The sequence below is a fragment of the Etheostoma spectabile genome, chromosome 18, assembly GCF_008692095.1.
Source record: "Etheostoma spectabile isolate EspeVRDwgs_2016 chromosome 18, UIUC_Espe_1.0, whole genome shotgun sequence".
Lineage (NCBI taxonomy): Eukaryota > Metazoa > Chordata > Actinopteri > Perciformes > Percidae > Etheostoma > Etheostoma spectabile.
This window is the reverse complement of record NC_045750.1, coordinates 21,724,055-21,744,097: the sequence shown is the minus strand read 5'-3', so window position 1 is coordinate 21,744,097 and position 20,043 is coordinate 21,724,055. Positions and strand designations below refer to the sequence as shown.

Sequence of the window (20,043 nt, the reverse complement as noted above, 5' to 3'; positions counted from 1 at the left end):
GGAAAGAAGCAAATAAATAAATAAATTGATAGATACATAAATGTTGAGGAAGTTATTTTTAAAAGTGGAATATTTTTTAGTTTGCAGTGTGTTGATCGATTGTTGCCATAATTCTAAGCAAAAAAAGTGTGTGAAGAGGGCAGCAAGGTTGTTGTGTTTGTTGTGGTTCCTACTGTAATTTAAGCTGTTGGTTGGGAACAGAGCTCGGCGTGAGCATGGGCTTTTGTAACTGTCAATACAGCCAGCATCTACCATTAGCTTCAAGTAATGGGTGGCTATGTGAGACTAGCGTCTAGCAACATTGTTGGATGCATCGGTCTCAGCCTGGCAACCAACGTGAGCTCAAAGTGAAGGAGGGGTTGGGGGAGACAACTCTCTCCAGTATTTTGAATTTGTACTGCAGTAACTGCTGTCAGTATTACATATTGCACATTTAACACATTTTGAGCAGCCGCAAAGTGTTTTTAATAAGAAGGTTTGAGCGAAAATGCATGTTAGGGAAATACTGAGCATACAACTGGATAATTGAGACTAGGATTATACTGCAATAGTTGTCTGAGAGTTTGTAAACTGATGTCTTGATATAGTTTTGAAGTTGTTTACTGTATGAGCATGAATGTGGAATCAATTAGTACCAACCTTGTAATGCTAACTTTTTGGGAAGTGGGCTAAATAACGCTCCACAGGGAAAGTTAGGCTACTTTTTGGCAAGAGAAAACTACCATGTCTATTTTTAAAGGGGTCCCTTGAACTCTCACTCAAGACATCTGCATGAAAATGGGTTGTATTGGAACCCACAAGTCTCGCCTTTACAGACATGTATGTACACTTTCTACCAATCCCATTCAGTTAGGGGCATGAACCATGCAGGTCTTAACAGAAGAAATGTGTAATAATATTTTTGTAATCCTTTCTACAATCTGATCTTTCCTAAACAGTATTGGAAGCTAGCTGAGCCTCTTGTGGGCTCAATGAGCCCAGATGTATTCATGTGTGATGATGTTAGTCCACAAAGTAGCCATTTTATTGCAGTGAGACCGTTTTTTAAATTTGACTTGACATGAAATTACCTGTTGTAACATCAAGGAAAATCACAGCCTCATGAATCTTTCAAAACACAAACTAGAGATATGGGGCATTCAGAGGATGTTTGGCCTGTACAGTATATTAACAATAAGGGGGTTTCTGAGCAGTTTCCAGAACATAAATGCTTGCCCTCCAATCACTGAAAAATGCAACTCTTACAGAAAGATTTTGATACCAAATCACAGCATGTTTTTTCTATGGTGTTCCTCAAGGTCTTTGTGTCTTAAGGTGGTATTTTATAGGGATTTATTAATTTAATATATATATATTTTTTAATCAATTCTCAAATGGTAAAAGAAAAGGTTAGATTTTGCACCAAATCTGTGCAAGAATGGTATCAACCCATAATGCAGCCCCCCATCACTTCAATTCATCAACAATTTTCTCAGTTATTAGATTCTCCATTCCCCATGTAGGCAAGCGGGGAAAAAAATGTTTTCTTTAAGCGGCGAGTAGCATATATAAAAATTATCATTTTGGGATTGAAGTATTCCCTTAAGGGAACAAATGGGATATGTCAATTTCACGTACATTAATAAATCATGCACATCCTTGTATTTTTAGCCATGTTAATGATGTGGCTTTATGGATATCAATGCCTTGAAACTTAAACACAGATATAGTATGAATTATATTATAGACAAATCTTTCATCCACACAGCAGGTAGTGTTTTTCCAAATTCACATTCTACTTTCAATTATAAGTAATTAGTACTATGTAGGCCAAGCACATTTTTAGAACAGAACAGACTTGCTAATAACAAAAATAATAGTCTGGTTCCTTATCTGTAAAACTGAGTGGAAATGATTTCCCCACCCTCACAACAATGCATGTGGTAATGCCTCATCATGCTTTAATTTTGAAATGTGTCCATTATGTAAGCAGAGTGCATAAATAGCACACTCCACTGCACTTCAAGTGAAGTGTTACTAAAACCAAAAGATTACTGGCATGTGTGTAATCAATCCGAAATAGCAAAAGATGGAATTCTGTGCCAGCAACTGTAGATGGAAATGTGATCTCATTAAATACGATGAGTGGAACATTAAATTGTTAGAATAATATAAATTGTTGTAGGAATAAAAAAAACTGTTGTCATGGCTGCGTGGAATAAGTTTTCAGCTAACGGGGCAAAAAATTATATCGATATCAATGTGAAGATTAGGCCTGAAACAAATCAGCAAACAAAATGGGCAAATAGTGCTCAGACACAACTAGCACTGATACAGTCATCATCAACTGGAAATGTTTTTTAATTCAACTCCCCAGCCTTCACAGACTGTGCCTGATTAAAAAGGCAGAGTAAATGTTTAGCGTCTAAATCCAAATATTTTTGGAAAGCCATACTGTGGCATTGTTTCTTTTGATTTTCATTTGCTTTTCTGCCAGCTGAGGCACCTTGCTCATTGAAACAAAATGCTCCCCAAAAACTGTTTTATTTACTACCATTTTAATTCAAAGATGTGTCAGGACATGAAAATGTGTTATTCCAAAGTCCTGAAAAACACCAGTGAATACAACATTGGTCGAATATCTTTGAGCAAATACACTGAGGGGACTCCTACATACAAAAGAGAACCATTGGAGCTAGATTTGAGAGAAAACTCCTAATTAGGCTTTATAAAACAAAATGTGTGATGATTTTTTCATCACACATTTTTTCCTTTGAAAAAAGGACATCAATGAAATAAACCAGAGCAAGTTTCTCTGGTTTATTTCGTTTAGTTAATTAGTTAAAAGGGCAGGTTTGTCATAACTATTGTTTTATCAGTTTGGAACAATGCTGCACTGCACAGTACACAGTGAAGACAAGTAAGCACTGACAATATGGCTGTGCTATGAATTTAAACAGAGGCAGCCAAGTTGTCATTGTTTTTCTTGCTACTACCCACTAAAAAAAGTCTGACTTAAGAATAAAAACAAACCTATCCACCTTACATTCACTGAGCTGTGGGTGGCAGGTAAACAGACCCAAACAGCTGTCTTGATACCATTGTAATAAGTGGAGCTGAGGAGTCACTTCCACTGCCCTCCTTACATGAGGTTCCTGGGTACTCAGCCCTCCCAGTCAGACGCCCCTGCCTACAACCACTATGACAAGAGTTAAGTCCATGTCCAAGTCCATTTAGTGAGGTAAACAACCTTTCTATTACACTAGCAGATTTTTACCAACCATTCTAATATAGCCAATAGTTACATCAAAAAAGTTTAAAGATATATAATCAGCTTATGCATATGTATTGTTGTTTTGTTCCAGTAGTGGCAGAATATTTAAACAATTTTAATGTGTTTGTAATCATTTTTGCAGTGGAAGGTTTTCAATCAGATGGCAGGAAAAGTCAGCCCACAGCTGACTAACAAATTAGACAGAGACATATTTTAGGTAAATATTCCTTGCTTGTCAAAGTAATGAGCTTGGATCTATGTTTTGCCTGAAGGTAGAGTCAATAGCATATACATGAAAAACCCATTTAATATGTAATAATATTATTTAATTCAATGTTGAACAAGACATTTTTAAATTCAACTCCAGCTAACCTCCCACAGAACTGCTCAAGGGTATGTTGCATACACACGTGAAGCCATTTAATGGTAAAAACAGAACATAACAGTAACAAAGCATACTCTGCTCATTTACCCTGACTGAATACACCCACATGTAAAACAGGAACAAGTAGCATACTGTATCAATAAACCCACAGTGAAACACATAAGAACCAATTATATTTTAAAAATCTGAAAAACATGGATGTATTTTCTACAACACAATAATGTTAAAACTAGTTTATATAAATAATACTGTACATACGAGACCAGCAAGGATTTATTCATTTTTAAAGCCTTAATTTGGGTCGGGAGGAAGCAAATAAATAAATAAATAAATAAATAAATAGATAGATAGATAAATAGATAGATAGATAGATAGATTAATAAATATTGAGGAAGTTATTTTTAAAACTGGGATATTTCCAGCAGGGCAAGTCTGGGCAGGGAGCAGGTTTTCTTTTATCAACAAATACTGTCAGGGTGTCCTTGGGCATGGCACTTATCCCCAGTTGCTCAGTGGGCAAACAGCAGCAGACTGTGACTATATAGGAATTTCCCATGAGAGGATGCATGTAAATATATAAATGTGACAGGGCATTTTGATTATCCCCTGGATAAAGAGGCAATGGTACAAATGAACAGGAACCACAACAACTCACAAAAACCAAGAACAATATACTGTAAAGTAGAAAACAAGAGTTAAGTTATTGAAAATTGCAACGAAGGAGACCTTCATTAAACACTCATCACCTTGAATGCATCTCCAATGTTCATTTGTAGGCGTGGAGATGGTGTAGGTGTTTGGTCTTGGCTCTCTTTGAAAGTCCAACCCGGATCGGCCGTGAGCATGTTTTCAGAGGCTCTAGTCTCCTGGGTTGCTCTGGCTGTCCTGCACACACACAAACACAACATCGCTGAATTAGAACCACGCACTATGCACCAGTCCTGGATGCCTGGCCACTCTAAAACCATACACAAGCATTGTCAATGCATTTCATTATGCCCAACGTCCCACAGAACAGTCTGGTTTTTGCTGTCTGTTATAGTTGCAAAGGAGCAACAGATGGACATACTTTCCAGATGCTTTCAGCTTTCTTACTGAAGGTGACAAGATTAACACATAGCTTCTCAATGTGCCAAGAGAGTAGGCATGCTATTAGACTGATTTATTCTCTTAAACTGACAAGGTGAACACATTGCATCTCCAGGCAGGCAGGTTGTTAGACTGACGCTCCTTTTGAATATTCAGAGGCCAGCCCAATTAACTCCCAGCAGACACACTTGGGTTCATAATGCAGTGGAGACCCGCTTCTATATGTATACTGTTCACACATATATACAGTATATATACATACATATGTATATGTATGTGTGTCTTTTATTTGTTTATCATTTCCTTTTTAGTTTGCTTTTATGTCACTATATGGTTAAATAAACTAAAAATATCCAAATGATCAACAATTACTCTGAAATACACACCAATCTCTAAAAGATCCACCAATCATGACAATATGAAAGAACATTAAAAACCTTTCAAATCATTTTTGAGTGTCCGTTCTTTTAAAATCTTAAACAAATGTGACACTTAATCAAAAGTAATTTATGAATAAAATGCTCAGAGGTATTTCAGTCTTTTGTCTGCCACTGCGTTTACCACTCACTGTGGCTCAATTGTTCCAAGAATGGTTGACACTCGAAGGACGGAGACCACATTTTCCTTTTCTGCTCCATCTCCTGGGGCTCTGAAAGAAACATATTGACAGTCAGAGACAGCCGGGCTAATTCTGTCTTATTTGTTGCTCTGTTTAACCTTAAATAATGCTTTTGCATTCATGGCGGTGTTATTGTTCCACTGCAGCGTACTGAGGAAGGGATATGGATTTTTGAACATTTGAGACTGGAAGCTCTGTCAACTTGAAAAGACATTTCATTTTTATTGATTAAAAATAATTGTATTTCCTCACTGAATTAACCTGGCTGGCCTAGCCGTCTATCAGCCAACACTCTGGAAAAAAGTGTTAACCACGCAACACTGAAAACTATGGAACAAAGGAACAGTTAGCGCTACTTAAAAACTGTCCATGTAATGTTTTTCAGTCTACATTTTAAGACCAGTTTTCTAGTAGTTGAGAACTGTTTCTGAAGATATAAAATGTTTTTGTTCTTGTTGTCTTTCATATTATTGGGGCGGCTGTGGCTCAGTGGTAGAGCGGTTGCCTGCCAATCGGAAGGTTGGTGGTTTGATCCCCGCCCCTGCAGTCATTGTCGAGGTGTCCTTGGGCAAGACACTGAACCCCAGTTGCCCCCGGTGCTGCGCTTGGAGTGTGAATGTGTGTGAATGTTTATGATGACAGTGGCCCCTTGTACGCACCCCGGCCACAGTGTTATGAATGTGTGTGAATGGTGAATGTTTCTTGTAGATAAAAGCGCTTTGAGCAGTTGTTAAGACTGGAAAAGCGCTATATAAATACAGCACATTTACATTTACATATATCACCTATGTGTTTCTCTGCAGTGTACATGGATGTTTCCTGGCACGGGTGGCTGCCAAGGGGCACCTCCTGCTCGCCGTCACCACTGCCAGAGGAACAGGAAACCACTGGATCCCCTCCACACAGTTCCAGGCTGCAGTCTTCATCAGCACCATCTGAACAACAGACAACAAACACAGTGCAATCAGAATATATTAAAACATGTTTTTCTAGCATCGCTGTGTGAACATAATTGTGTTGTCAATAAAGATGATTAAAAACTGATTTTGTATGTGAGATATTTCTTATTATACAAAGCTGAATCAAGAGTTTTCCATAGATTGAATTATCTAACTTTAGCTGACCAATTCTTTTACACAGTGTATATAAAATCTAACTGCAAGAGCTGGACTTTTCCCTTTATTAAATCAAAAATGTAAAAAGGAAGTGGTTCTAGGACTATATAAGACAACTTCCACTGCCTAAAAGGTAAGAGTGTACGAGTCAGAAAATGTCACAATTCAATTCGATATACATTTTTAGACTCAAGATTCGACACAAAATGGATTTTTGATTCAAAAACGATTCACAATTTAAAAAACAATTCGCAGTATGTAGATGTAGTTACTTTTCCCATGTGATAGTATGCAAGACACTACAAATTGAAAAAATTATTATTTACTTAATAACTTTAAGAAAAATCCTAGTTTACGTCTAAAGTGCATTACTTTTCTTAGCAGCATGGTGTAGAGATAAAGTAGTTTACATAATCCAGATGATTAAAAGAATAGTTTGACATTATGGAATACATGGTTATTCACTCTCTTGCTGAGTTAGTTGAGAAGATTGATACCATCTGTTTGTTAAATATGAAGCTACTGCAAGCAGCAAATTAGCATATTTTAGCATCAACACTGGAAGCTGAGGGAAACAGCTAGACTAGGTCTGTCCAAAGTTCCCCACAAAAAATAGCATAAAAACACCTTCACTATTATTTATATCTTTTTGATTTAAACAAAAGCTAAAGTGTAAAAACAAAAAGTTATGGTTTAATGGGCGTATTTCCCTAAATTTCAAAATATTGATTTAATATTTGCTCACAGAACTATTTCAGGTAAGTATCTGTTGCATTGTGAATTTGAAAATGCACACTCAGACAAATGATACTGTGTAACTATACTTAAAATCATGAAACAAGTGTGTATGTATAACTGTGCAGCCCTATTTATTGGTATTGTAAATTGTTTTGTGAGTAACAAACACAGGTGTGAAATCTTTGTGCTGCTGTGGCAGTGCGTCTAGTGTGTCTAGGCAATAATAAGGTGCGATTATTGTTTGGATGCTAATACAACAGTCTGCTGCACCAAGAAAAAAAATGTTCTTAGGGGTGTTATGGCTTTAGTATGGTCGTTATAATTTACAGAAAGTCTTTTGTAGTGTACATACTGTGAATAATAATAAAATACTGAGCAAACAATAGTTACAGTAACATTTGTAAATGAAACATGGATAGCCAAATAATCTGAATCGTTCTAATGGTTCTTACTGCTCTATCTGTATGTCTTTTACCAATCAATTTCATATTGTGAATGTATTACTCAACAGTAAAAGTTGTAGTATTGTTTATAGTTACTTGATGATGTGTCTCTATGTGGTCCTAGTTCTGGACTGCTGAGATGTTCTTTGCAGTTTGAAGTGTCGCCCTCCAAGACTCCAGTTACATCATCACTCTGCTCAGGTGACGGTGCTCTACTGTCACTTGCTAAATCACTTATACTAATATCAAAAAATAAGTTCAGCTCCTTCAAGACCATGTCAAATTGTTTTTCCATCTCAAACTTAGGGCTGTCGTTCACATCAGAGGCTAGACTGTTGCTCTTCGGGAGAACTGGGGAGGACATTGGCTGTGGGTTAAAATCATCGTGGAAGCATTCAGAGGAACTATAAGATGATTCACAGTTAGGCTGTTGCTCTGGCGACCCTAGAGCCATGACATCTGCTGCTGAGATAAAGTTTGTGAGGTCTTTACAACTGGTATCACTGCATGTCAATCCCTTTGCCATGTTGTCAGTTTGACACTCAAATATTTCCATCTCCTTCTCCTCTTCCTCCTCCTCCTCCTCTTCTGGTACCTCAAGATGCTTATTGCTCTCTGGCATGAACTGGTAAAGTTGCCCAGCTTCGCTGGAGAGGACAAGGCTGTTGCTCAGACTAGCATCATCATCATCGTCATCTAGCGAGAGCTGGATCTTTTCAAAAGTGTCAAAACCCCCTGGCACACGGCTGTTGAAAGTGTAGCCAGATGGCACTGGGGAAAATGTGTTGTTACAGTTTGGGGCTGTGGGGTTGTCAGCATTTTGTGAATGGGGTAATTCATGTGGACCTGGCACAACGGCATCACTTGTTGGGGGAGACGTGAAAGCCAAAATATCTTCTTTATGTTCAACCATGAATGTCTCAGCTCTGTGTTTGGTATCAGAGAAACATCTGAGCTTGTTTTCTTGTTCATGTTGACTAACTAGGGTTAATTTGTGGCTGCTTTTACTCATGTTGCCGTCTGCACATTCACTGATACATTGCTCAGTCATGTCTCCGTTCTGTTGACTTTGTTGCTGAGGATGATCATCTGATTTCACTACTATCTCTGAATTACCATGCACATCAGTTTCTTCTCCAACTCTTGCCTCTTCTTTTCTGTCCTTTTCCTCTGTTGTCCCTTCCATTGTTGAAACTGTGACACTGTATGGGTGATCAAGCAAGCATTCAATGTTTTTCCAATTTCCCAATTCCTTATTAATATGTGTTAAGTTGTTGCCATATGTACTTATTATTTCCTCTGTCCAGTTACTGAAGCAATCATCAGTTAACATTTCACTTAGCTCTTCTATGTGTTTTTCATGTTGTTGCAGCAGTTTTTCCTCTAAGCCTGATGAGTTGTCTGACTTGACATGTTCATCGGTTCTTAATTCTTCTTTAAAACGTGTCATTCCTTCTCTTTCTTGCTTTTCAGTTTGTAAATATTCAACCTCCTGTGTCTTCAAGTGGTCAGGACCGACAGGAGAAGAGCCGGAAGGATCCTGCTCTTTCAACTGGTGTCTCAAAGTATCATTGCTTTCTTGTTTTTCATCCTTTGCATGAGGCTTTGCTGGCCTGCATGGAGTGCTGCTGGGACTGGATTTCCAAACACAGGTGCCTTTGTTGTCAGTCTTGTGTGTTCTGTTGGTAGTGATTGTACAAGCCTTTGGTTCTGTGTATGACTGCCATAAGTCATCTTTTTCATCTTCGCACTGCCCAGTGTGTGTGGGGGCTGAAACTTCCTGTGAAAGCCGGGCGTCAAAACACAGAGAAAGAGGGGTTTCCATCACACAGACTTTTACTGATGGGAATAATTTTACACCTGCAGTACTCTCTGAGTTACAGGGTTTCTCCTCAGCCTTCCTGTCAGTTTCACTCCAGATTGCAGGGTCAAATACACTGAAAGGGCTTGCATCATTATTTCCTTCAGCAGGCTCTTGACTGATTCTTGCAGGCATTGGAGTCTCTGTTGTGTGATCTGCCGTTTCACTCCAAGCTTTGGCTATCATGTTGCCAGCATGCTCTCTCTCCCCACAGAAGTATTCAGCTTCAATACTCACACTCTCAATTGTGATATTTCTTGCTAATACCACATCATTAGAAACAATTGATCTCTCGGCATATTCAGCAGCAAAAGGGATAGAGTTTTTGCTCATGCCATTCTCATAGATTTGGCCTTTTGTTCCCCCATCACACATAGCAACATTTCCATTTCCACAAATCTGCAATTCTAATATTTTTTCCTCATATTGAACCCTTTCTGCCAAGTTTTCAGAGGGTTGGTCCTCAGGGGCTGGGTATATTGATTCACAGTCTGCATATTCACTGAAAGATATATGTCTGTTACCCTCTTCCCCTTCCTTGCTAAAAAGGATATTCTCACTAAATCCATGTTCATCCCTCTTCAGATTGCTCTCTTCAACATCTGCAGATTGGCTCAGTGTTTTACAGAAACCTGTGTCACGTAAAGCATCTTCATAAGAGCAATCAGATTGACATCTGACGCCCTCATCACTTGAACTGAGGGTGAATTTTTGGATTGGACTTAATCTATTTCGCACCTGTCTCCAATCTTTGTCATTTCCAGCATGAAGACTGCAACCACCAGGGGCCTCGTCTTCAAGTGATTTCCCCAGCGATTTACAATCAGGATGACTGGACGGGTCTTTTGAAGTGTGAGACTCTGCTATTGCCCCACCTGCATCATCTGCTGGGTATGAGCTGAGTTTGTCAGTTTCAGTAACCGGAGGCTGCTCATCTCTTACCAGAGGGTTGAAGCATCTTTCACCAGCAATCATACCAACTTTAGATGATCCTGTGTGTGCGTCCTCAGTGTGTGACGTTGTCAACCTAGTAATTGCAGTGACAACTAATTGGGTATCTTCTTGTTGCTCATGAGGTTTTTCATCTTCAATATCCCCACATTCTGCTATGCCTACCTGGCCCGCACTTTCCTGCAAGGTACTTGCTGATGATGGGGAGCCAATGGTTTGCCGAAATGTGAAAAGCTCTGGGAAGTCAAACCGGATTTTGCCACTGTGGTTGTTTGTCATTGTGCAATCTGTCTTTGGTCGTTTGGGGGGGGATGGTAAAGTAAGCTCTCCCTCAATTTGTGGACTGACATCTTCTCGTGTGATTTCATCCATTTTCTTCTGTCTGCTAAACCTGAAATAGAAACAGCTTGAGTGTGAACACTGTATTTGAAAGCCACACTGGTCAAATCAATAACTGTCACTCTATTGAAAGAATGCAATCATGTCAAGAATTCTTCTAAATGCATAGCTTATTTTTGGGTAGATAACATTTCTAGAAAACTCACAAAGAAAGACTTAGAATACAGACTCAATCTAGTGATTAAACCTCTGCCTGTACTATAATTATAGTCCATATTTCCGTCTGTATTACAATAATAGTCCATGTGATCTGTTCCAAGAAGCTACAGTCACTCACCTTACACCAAACAAGCAGTTCAAAACACATAATACTTCAACAGAAAACCACAACAAAACACATTCATCAGTATGTGGATTTCCTATACCAGTACAGATTGTTACACAGCATGCTGCTGATTCACTGTACAAAATACAGAGATGGCATGATAGCACAGTCACTTCTGTTGCTTTCCTACTTTAACACCCCAATCAGGAACTGCTGTGCATCAGTTTCTGACAATACTGGTTTTGTTACAATGCACACATAGGCTTATTATTTATTTATTTTTAGGTCAGCAAGCACAGGTGTTACTAATAACATTTATGATAGATATGTTCTATTCAATTGTCCCAGTAAGCAATGGCAATGGGACAGTGAGCCAGCATGCACAATACCGGAAACCAAAGCCGCTAAATGGAATGCAGCCATCATTAATAAAAAAAATTGTAGCTACTCATTCCTTTCATAAATGTTACTGTGGCAAACTTCCTTTATAGCTTTATATAAAATATTTTGAACTTAGGTAGCTAACGTTAGCTTTGTTAGTAATTGTTATATTAAATTTATAACGTTATACTTCACAGCTTTGGTCAGTGAGCTAGCCAGAACAAAGTACAAAATGGCTAACGTTAGCGTTAACGTTACCTGCTCTTTCAGAAACGCTCGTATTTGTAATATGGAACTTACTAGCTAGCTAACAACCCTAACATTATCCATTTTTCACAACTCAAGCCAGCACCTCACCTCCTATTTACAGTATGTTAAATATAATGATTTTGTAGTTGAATGGTAACGTTAGCTAGTGGTTATTGGCTTAGTGAAATATTCTGACCGTTTAATTGAAAAATATACGGCAGCTAGCTAGAAATTAGCAACGAGCAAACCTTTCGTACTCTCTAACTTAAATCTTCCTTTCGGACATTGATTTTGACATTTACTAACATGTTATGGTAACGTTAGTAATATATTTTACTTTTTTAACCAGTTATTATTAGCTAGTTACTTCCAAGTTACTCACCTTCAAAAATTAGTTTAGCGTTAGTCAGCTAGCTTGCCAAATAATTTGGGTTTGTTGGCTAGTAGCTAATGGCACTTTACTGTGTCGTCTTGTTCCTGACTGTTATCCTGCTTGTGGCGCCAAACTGACGTTAGTGCAGATGAACGAAGCCCTCACACAGCAGCCTAATACGCACCCTGAAATGTAGCTAGCTAACTAGTGTGGATTTGCGATCGGCTGTAACAAATTAAAGCTAGAGACACACGTAGTCTGTCATGGTTCAACTTTCCAGTGCCTGGAGGCACAGTAAGGTCAGTTAAAAAATAGCTGAACCATAATGTAACATGAAACTTGTGTTGCTCATTTCGTGATGCCTTACTTGTTTTTAAGAAGCATACATCATGTTTTAGCGTCAACGTCTATTCACAACTACACGCGCGCGCGCACACACATACACACACACGCACACACACACACACACACACTGCTCTCTCTCTTTCTCTCTCTCTCCATTCCAGTGTCTGTCTCCTCCTCTCTGTTCACATCAGAGCAGCAGCATCCTTTGGACCCGCACCGCTTACTTTCAGTCGAGGCTGACTTTTATCTCGCATAAAAATAGAAACACAATAGAATACAATAAAACGCACTCCAGAAATATTAAGCTACTAGTGGCTCGACAGAAGAGCAGCTTCAGACATTTGAATCGCTTCTTGGTTTTCGTCCTCGCAGGTTTTTTGACCACTCCAGACATCAGACCGGACTTCTCCCGTTGACTCCGCACTCTCGCAAGGTAGGATGGATGCCCTGTGTGTGATAGCCTATGTTTAAGAATTAAACATTAGGTTACTCTGACTGCCCACCATACACACACACACACACACACACACGCGCGCGCACGCACGCACGTGCGCACGAGCACACACACACACACACACACACACACACACACACACACCACACAACACACACTAAGCTTTTGATAAAAAAAAGTGTAAAGACGGAGACAAAATCGTCATTGTTGACACAGGTGTATGCCATCTGTCGATAAATGTAGTTTGTTAATTTTTTTCGATTATTATTTTGACTTTGCGTGGGTGTCTGATGTGTACACGACATGGCATGATGTGTGATGTGATTCTGGTGTAGATTGGCACTGGTGCTGATGTTAGTGTGTGTGTTGTGTGTGTGTGTGGTGTGTGTGCGTATTGTTTGTGTGTGTGAGTGTGTGTTGTGTGTGTGTGTGTGTGGTGTGTGTGTGCGTGTTGTGTGAGTGTGTGTGTGTGTGTGTGCGCAGAGGAAGATGGGGGTGTGGTGGTGTGTCTCCCTTAGCCACAATCATCATCCTCACAATGAGGCTACTTATTTGCAAGTCAATGCAGGCATGAGCGCATCTCATCCAGAAGCCCCTATGCTTACCTCTCCTGTGCGCGCACACAACACACACCACACACACACACCCCACACCACACACACACACCACACACACCACACCACACACACACAACATTTGTAGACCAAAGGACACAAGATACACATAAATCTACCAGACACCCCCCCCCCCCCCCCTGACTGCATAGTTCCCATATGATGTTGCTTCCCTTGGCTGGGGCTCTGCCTGCCTCTCAAGGTCATCCTCTGTTGGCAAAAGAAGGTAAAGGGACAGTGTTATGTATGAGCCTACTGCCTGGCTCATGGGCAGGTCGGCTGGCTGTTAGGACCGTGAAAATGTGTCAGTCCACACCTGTCTGCTGATGTGTCACTAATGCTCAGATGTATTCCCAATTTGGCTTTGATGAGGCCCCAGTGGACTAGAAGACAAAGGGTAATGACTCAGGTTTGGCTCTGCATTGCACTGCATGCTGACCCAGAGTGTCTTGTCCCAGACTCGGTCCCTCTCATTTCTCCAGCTAAAATAAAGCGCTGATATTAGCTGATCATGCACCATGCTGTGTTTTGCTGTAGATGTGAGAAACTGGTGAAATCCATTAGCATGCATAGAATAAAGAGCTAACAAGGGCGAGGGGTGGGCGGGGCGTCTTCAGTGTTTTGTACAAACAAGAGTGTCATGCCTCTGAATTTGTCTCCAATCACACCCTGATATTTTTATATGACTTTCCTACGCCATCTTGTACTGCTACTTTTCGCCTGTCTTCATCTGTTGTAGAAGCAGTGAACATGTAACTGTGTATATGTGTAGATTCCTGAGTCTGACCATCAGCCTGCATGGAGAGGTGTAGTTCAGCTGTCTAACACTTTTCATTCCATTCTTCATTTATTATTGCAGTGCAAGGTTTATGGTGAACATTACCAGGACAGATGAGAGACTCACAAGGTTCTTACAAAGCTCTGAAAAATGCCAATTACTGGAGGTATTGACATGAGAACGAAAAGTATGGAAGCAAAAACTGACGATCAAATAACTCAGATCTGTGAAAACAGACACAAAATAAAGGTCTTTCATTAAAAAATGCATAGGGAGACGATGTTTTGAAAGCGCTCCAACATACCATGTTGCCACGTGCGTCACTTAAAAGGTTGTGCAATTGCAGGTTTTATATAAAGTGGACTGAGGGGGCGGACAAAAAAAAATGTGTTTACCTTTAATTAGTTAGCATTTTTGTACACTATAAAACATAAGGAGTAAAAATGATCGCATCTTATCATACAAGGTAGTTTTGATAAGAACCAGACTGAATTATTCCTGGTTGCAGGAATGAAGGAAGACTGACTGAATGAGTAACACTTGCATTAGGATTTAGTGTGAGCTACTGTCAGCACATTGTGAACACACTGTATTTGTATTTTGTAGTTTGTATCTTTCGTCATATCCATAATAATTCCCCATAAGTTTGGAGGTGGGATGTCTTCAAATGCGGCACTCAAGCTTAATTCCCGATGATTTCTGCAGTACTGGGATGCAAAGTACATTACGCATACATTAACTCATCCACTATTCTTACATGCTGTATAAATACAATTTATCTTGCTGTATCTCACAAGCAAACGCACACACACCTACACTGACATAATAGCGAGGCTGTCATGCGTCTTGTGCTCATATCTCTCCCAGGACACATCTGTCTCCCGCTGCAGCTGCTGTCTTCAGGCTCAGCCCATCCTGTCTGACAGCCTACATTAACAGAAATCTGCAAGCAACTTGCTGTCAAAGCACACTACCCTCTCACTTTCAATACACCACTGAGAGACTCTTTTCCTAAAGGTAACGGGATGTTTCTGATCTGAAAAGAAGAGAGGCTAGTTTTTTTTTGTCATTTGTCAGACAGTATTGTTTAATAATCAAAGTTGTCATCTTGCAGTATACCGAGCTCAGGTAAGTGCATGGTTGTTGGCTCTTAAATTAGGGGCTGACAGTGTTAATAGCATTTACAGAATCTGATGCAAGCATCCGGTCCTCAGCCCACTTTAGCTTCTATATGATCTTATTCCCTCTAGCCTGAGGCGGTATTTTATCACAATCCCGTTTCTGTTTTATTACCCAGCCCTATTCTGAATGCTAGACAAATCAGACTGCCAGTCCTTTGGAGGAAAAAACACTGTTTATTAAAAGGTATTTATACAATCCACGTTGAAATTTTCCGAACAAATTCACATTGCAACTGCAGTTGAAGGGTCACATGGTCAGTTATGAATGAGCAAATTGTACAATTTCCTCTCCTGTGAAGGCACTTAGAATGCCCAGCGGGTCACATAAACACAAAGCAGCTTTGCCAATGCGCTTTAAAAAGCTCCTATTTAAAAGATGCAAGGTTTATAATTTTATCTGAACACTTTTGTGCACTCATATTGCATAAGCTGTGTCGTATCTAATTGACGGAGTATTGCCTCCTCACAAGTGTCGTCGTTCTATAGTGTCAGTTTTGTTATCAGTGCTTCCTAAGGTGGGACGTTGTTAATTTCTTGTATTTGGGAAGGCAAAAAGAGAATGGCCACGATTTGCACAAAATGTTATCCCTAATAAATTCATCAAGGACGTGCCAGAAATGACACTTTTTGGTGCAAGCGTGAATTCTCATCTCCACCTCCCATAAACTATTACACTTAATGGGGTTGTTTATTCTTTTGTTTCACTGATGAAATAGCATTTTCTTTTCACCATTATCCATTAAATAACTGTATGCCCTATCACCATACGAATAATGTAGCCTTTGTCATAGCTGCAGTGATTTAATCTGTAATAAATTCATTTGTTTGTATTGTCCCTTTAGTTAGTCATATCTTGAATTTCAGTTTTGAAAATGATAAATTAAATCTCGCAGTCCTTCAGGGTATCCCCCAGGAAAGTCGTTAAGCTCGGTGGCAAGTGTCTTTTTTTGACGAGTGCACGGCTGGGCTGAGTCACAGACTGATGGACGCATTGATGTAGAGCCCACTAGTTTCTGGGATACTAAATAATGAACGGAATCTCTAAAAAGAGAATTAAAAAAAGCTAAAGCACAGTCATAGGGCCCTACATTAAGTCAGTGCTAAAAGCCAGCCGGAGATTTGAAAATATGACAAACGTTGCATCTAACTTTCTAATCAAGCCACCTCACTGTAACTGTAGTCTAAAAAATAAATCAACAATAATAATTTCCCAGTGGTTTAGCCTGGTGGAAGGGGGGGGGGTTAGGCCCAGTGGACCACCAAGCTTGCAGTACATTGGAGGAAACCCTGTCCTTGGTAAACTTGCGTCATGCCATGGCTGGCTAAAAGCAATTTTCAAAATTGGATTTCCGGGCAAAGTAAATCTATCTTCCTTAGACAAATGGTTTCCAAATTGTGGCGCAGGGACGGTCTGGACTGCTTGGGAAGTTTCTGAAGGGTCTTCATAAAATGAATTTTCAATTCACAAAGGATACGTTTTCTGATTGATGTGTCACTCTCTCCACCTCTACATCAACAATGTATTCATCTAAATTATACCTACAGATGCACACATAGCTCTTGCTCACACTCCATTTCACTTCCTAAAATAATTTGACCCCTCTGTATATTGAGGTCGGTATGGAAAAAGACATACAGAGAGAGAGAGAGAGAGAGAGAGAGATCTCTGTCATAATAAAACAATACAAACCGTATCTCTGGCCAATTCCATCCTGATAGAAGCTCAAACAAACAGTTCTGAATTTTGGGAAATACATTTATTTGGGCTCTTGCCAAGATTTAGATGAGAAGGGAAAACTGATTTGACTCTCACGGGAGTACTTCCGATTTTCTCATCTAACTTTCGTCAAGAAAGCAAATAAGGGTATTTGCCAAAATGTTGAACTGTTCCCTCAAAGCAGCATTACATTGGCACTGCATGTTTTAGCTAGTAAATGATACATATTCATCACATATCAATGAACCAAGTATACTTTACGTTTCTTTTGATATTCTACATTTCATCGAACAATTGGTTTCTAGTTTTTTTAGCTACAGTATAACCATCAACTTCCGTGACTGTCTTCAGATAATCTATCACAGATAACATCTGTACTGTGTTTGTATGGCCTAGTTGAACTGTAGTAATGAATTTTAAAGCAGGGAGCATTTTGGGACCTTGATGGTGTGTTCAAGACAGGTTGACATCTAGAGTAGGTGAGGGCAATAGCAGACAAATCTTATCACAGTTCTTTTCCATGTATGTTTTTAAGACTATTTTGCAAGTTACTGAACAGTACAAACAAACAAATGTCCATATGTGAAGAAATATAGTCCTACAAGGTAACAAAACACCACACCAAATTTGGTTTTCAAATGAAAACACTAACACTAAATCAGTTACTTTTCCAGATATTTATGCAGCGCCACCGGGCTGTATGCAGGGGAAAACACTGCTCAATGTGCACTATGGCCCGATATAGCGATCTCTCTGTAAAGGCAAATCATGGAGACATTTTACTTGTTCACAATCTATTATCGTCACACACCTCTAACCTAGTGGAGGACACGTGGCTGCTGAAACGCGCTGCACTCCTGAACTATGTTGTGAGACAGTCACGTGTTGAAAATGAAGACTTGGCAAACTGGAAAGCTTTCAAAAATGTGACTACCGTAATGTATTAGAAAGGTTGCCGTTTGGCAGAAAGCTGCAGAGTTGGATGTTGGAGCATCTTTGAAAGCATCACAGGGAAGGTTTTGATGCCAGTCTCTGCATACCACGCAGCAACATTGTAACAATGGCATTCAAAAAAAGGGAGCAAAGTGATGCATCATATGACCCGGGCGAACTTTGGGTCTCTGCATTGTGAATCCATCTCAGAACTTGTGGTATGCTTTGAAAAAAAGGGAGCATTTTAGCTGAAACTCTGCAAAAAAAAAACAATGCAGCATGGCGGGCCTTAGTAAACGACTGCAGCACCTCTTGGATGCTTGCCTGGGTCTCCTCTCCCCGAGACAGATTGGCACCACACACACTGTTGCTTCCCCGTATCTCCCTTAGTCTTTAGAAAGTGTAAGAGGTCTAATAAGACATCTCAGCAGAGAGTAATAGTAGAAATGTTCCAAAACTCTAAACCATCTTTTGAAAATTATGATAATTACGGGTTGGTTAATGAACTAATCAAGGCCATAAAGTGGCAGCGTCAGCACTGTGCAGATGCATCAGCTTTTCACAAAGGCAACTGGGTGCAAACAGCTGTAGTGTAGAAATGATGGGACATTAAACACCAAAACACGCTTCAGTATTTCTACAATGTCACAGAGGGCCAACTACTTAAAGATTTCATTATTACACTTTCCTAAATTCCAAAGAGTTTTATTTGAAATTGAGATACTCCCCATTTGGGAAGTCACTAGCTAGAGCCAGAAAAAGCTTTAAAAGCTTTTTGAAACAATATTTTTTAGGGTGGGGCAAAGGATTAATTCATTTTTTTAATTATTTTTTGGGAGAAAAGGGTCAAATGAAAAGCTAGTACAATAGTCATCAGTCCCACAATCCACATTTCTATAAAAACAGTTTATTATTGTAGTGCAAAAACACAGGAATGATGTTCCTTTTAAAAATTGTAACCACAACAAACAAACAAAACAGGGCAATCAGCTGATTAAAGAAGACTAAAAATACAAGTTGCATGCGTTACAAACTGACCCTATCACTCAAGAATAAATGACAGTAGAAATAACAGTAGAGGACTGCTTTTCTGTCCCTCATAATACACTGTTTGTTTTAAAGGGTATTTTTAGCATTGGTTTGCACTTTCACAGTTCTCTATAAATCTGTTTTCAGCCTTTACAAATCACTTTTCCAAACGCCCTCCCTACTTTTAGGTTTATAAGATGTATTTTATAAAGAGGCTTTTCTTTGTATTCAGTTTTAATTGAAATGTGCCTAAAATCCTTTATTTTGAATGTATGTGTCTGTGTGTGCCTGTGCCCTTTTTGTAGGCAAAATGGGGAAACAGAACAGCAAGCTGACCCCTGAAGTGATGGAGGATCTGGTGAAGAACACAGAGTTTAACGAGCATGAGCTGAAGCAGTGGTACAAGGGGTTCCTCAAGGACTGTCCCACGGGCCGCCTCAACCTGGAGGAGTTCCAGCAGCTGTATGTCAAGGTGAGACGCCACTCATTTGCTTTCAGTTGATGATATCACACATACTGTATGCTTCAGCACTCATTTGTGCATGCCCGCCACACACACACACAGCCACAGACACACACACAAACTCAGAGCCCTCACAAAGACTGTAAAAATACTGGACTTAGCAGCAGGTTTGTAGATTGCCATTTTAAAGCCTAGAGTTTTTCAATTTGGCCGACGCCATGTTTGTTTTTTGTAACGGAACGTGACCATTTTTACATTCAAGAGAGTGGAGATGGGGAGGATGACGCAGCTAAGCCAGTGTTGTCTATGGTTGCAATGGTGCCGCGCTAAGCTAAACGCTAGAGAGGGAAAGTTGCCAACCAGCTAAAGCTAGGGGGAGTTTAGCCAACTTAAGTTAACGCTAGCGTT

General features: G+C 39.7%; 2 protein-coding genes across 3 annotated transcripts in view; one reads left to right on the top strand and one right to left on the bottom strand.

Moving 5' to 3' along the window:
• Positions 1-4,130: 4,130 nt before the first annotated feature.
• Positions 4,131-12,521, bottom strand: LOC116706167 (uncharacterized). Its single transcript, XM_032542834.1, has 5 exons — positions 12,131-12,521; positions 7,739-10,845; positions 6,132-6,281; positions 5,296-5,376; positions 4,131-4,523 (listed from the first exon to the last, which is right to left on the bottom strand). Exons 2-5 carry the CDS (start codon positions 10,824-10,826, stop codon positions 4,405-4,407), a joined length of 3,438 nt encoding a protein of 1,145 aa, XP_032398725.1. The 5' UTR covers positions 10,827-10,845; positions 12,131-12,521; the 3' UTR covers positions 4,131-4,404.
• A 107-nt stretch (positions 12,522-12,628) lies between these two features.
• Positions 12,629-20,043, top strand: part of vsnl1a (visinin-like 1a) — a 55,081-nt gene continuing 47,666 nt past the window's right edge. Inside the window, exons 1-3 of one of the 2 annotated variants that reach the window (XM_032542876.1) lie at positions 12,639-12,899; positions 15,180-15,329; positions 19,478-19,644. In XM_032542876.1, coding sequence (XP_032398767.1) covers positions 19,483-19,644 — 162 coding nt within the window. In that variant the 5' untranslated portion in view covers positions 12,639-12,899; positions 15,180-15,329; positions 19,478-19,482. Of the gene's footprint in view, positions 12,900-15,179; positions 15,330-19,477; positions 19,645-20,043 lie in introns of both variants that reach the window. The other variant, XM_032542875.1, reaches the window with a different exon arrangement.

Bases quoted from the DNA above. Each gene is read 5' to 3' on its own strand.
- LOC116706167 (XM_032542834.1), bottom strand. From the start codon at position 10,826: ATGGATGAAATCACACGAGAAGATGTCAGTCCACAAATTGAGGGAGAG. The intron at 6,282-7,738 runs GTAACTATAAAC...TCTGTTGTTCAG, and splicing joins ACATAGAGACACATCATCAA to ATGGTGCTGATGAAGACTGC. The intron at 4,524-5,295 runs GTGAGTGGTAAA...GTGTGTGTGCAG, and splicing joins CTTGGAACAATTGAGCCACA to GACAGCCAGAGCAACCCAGG.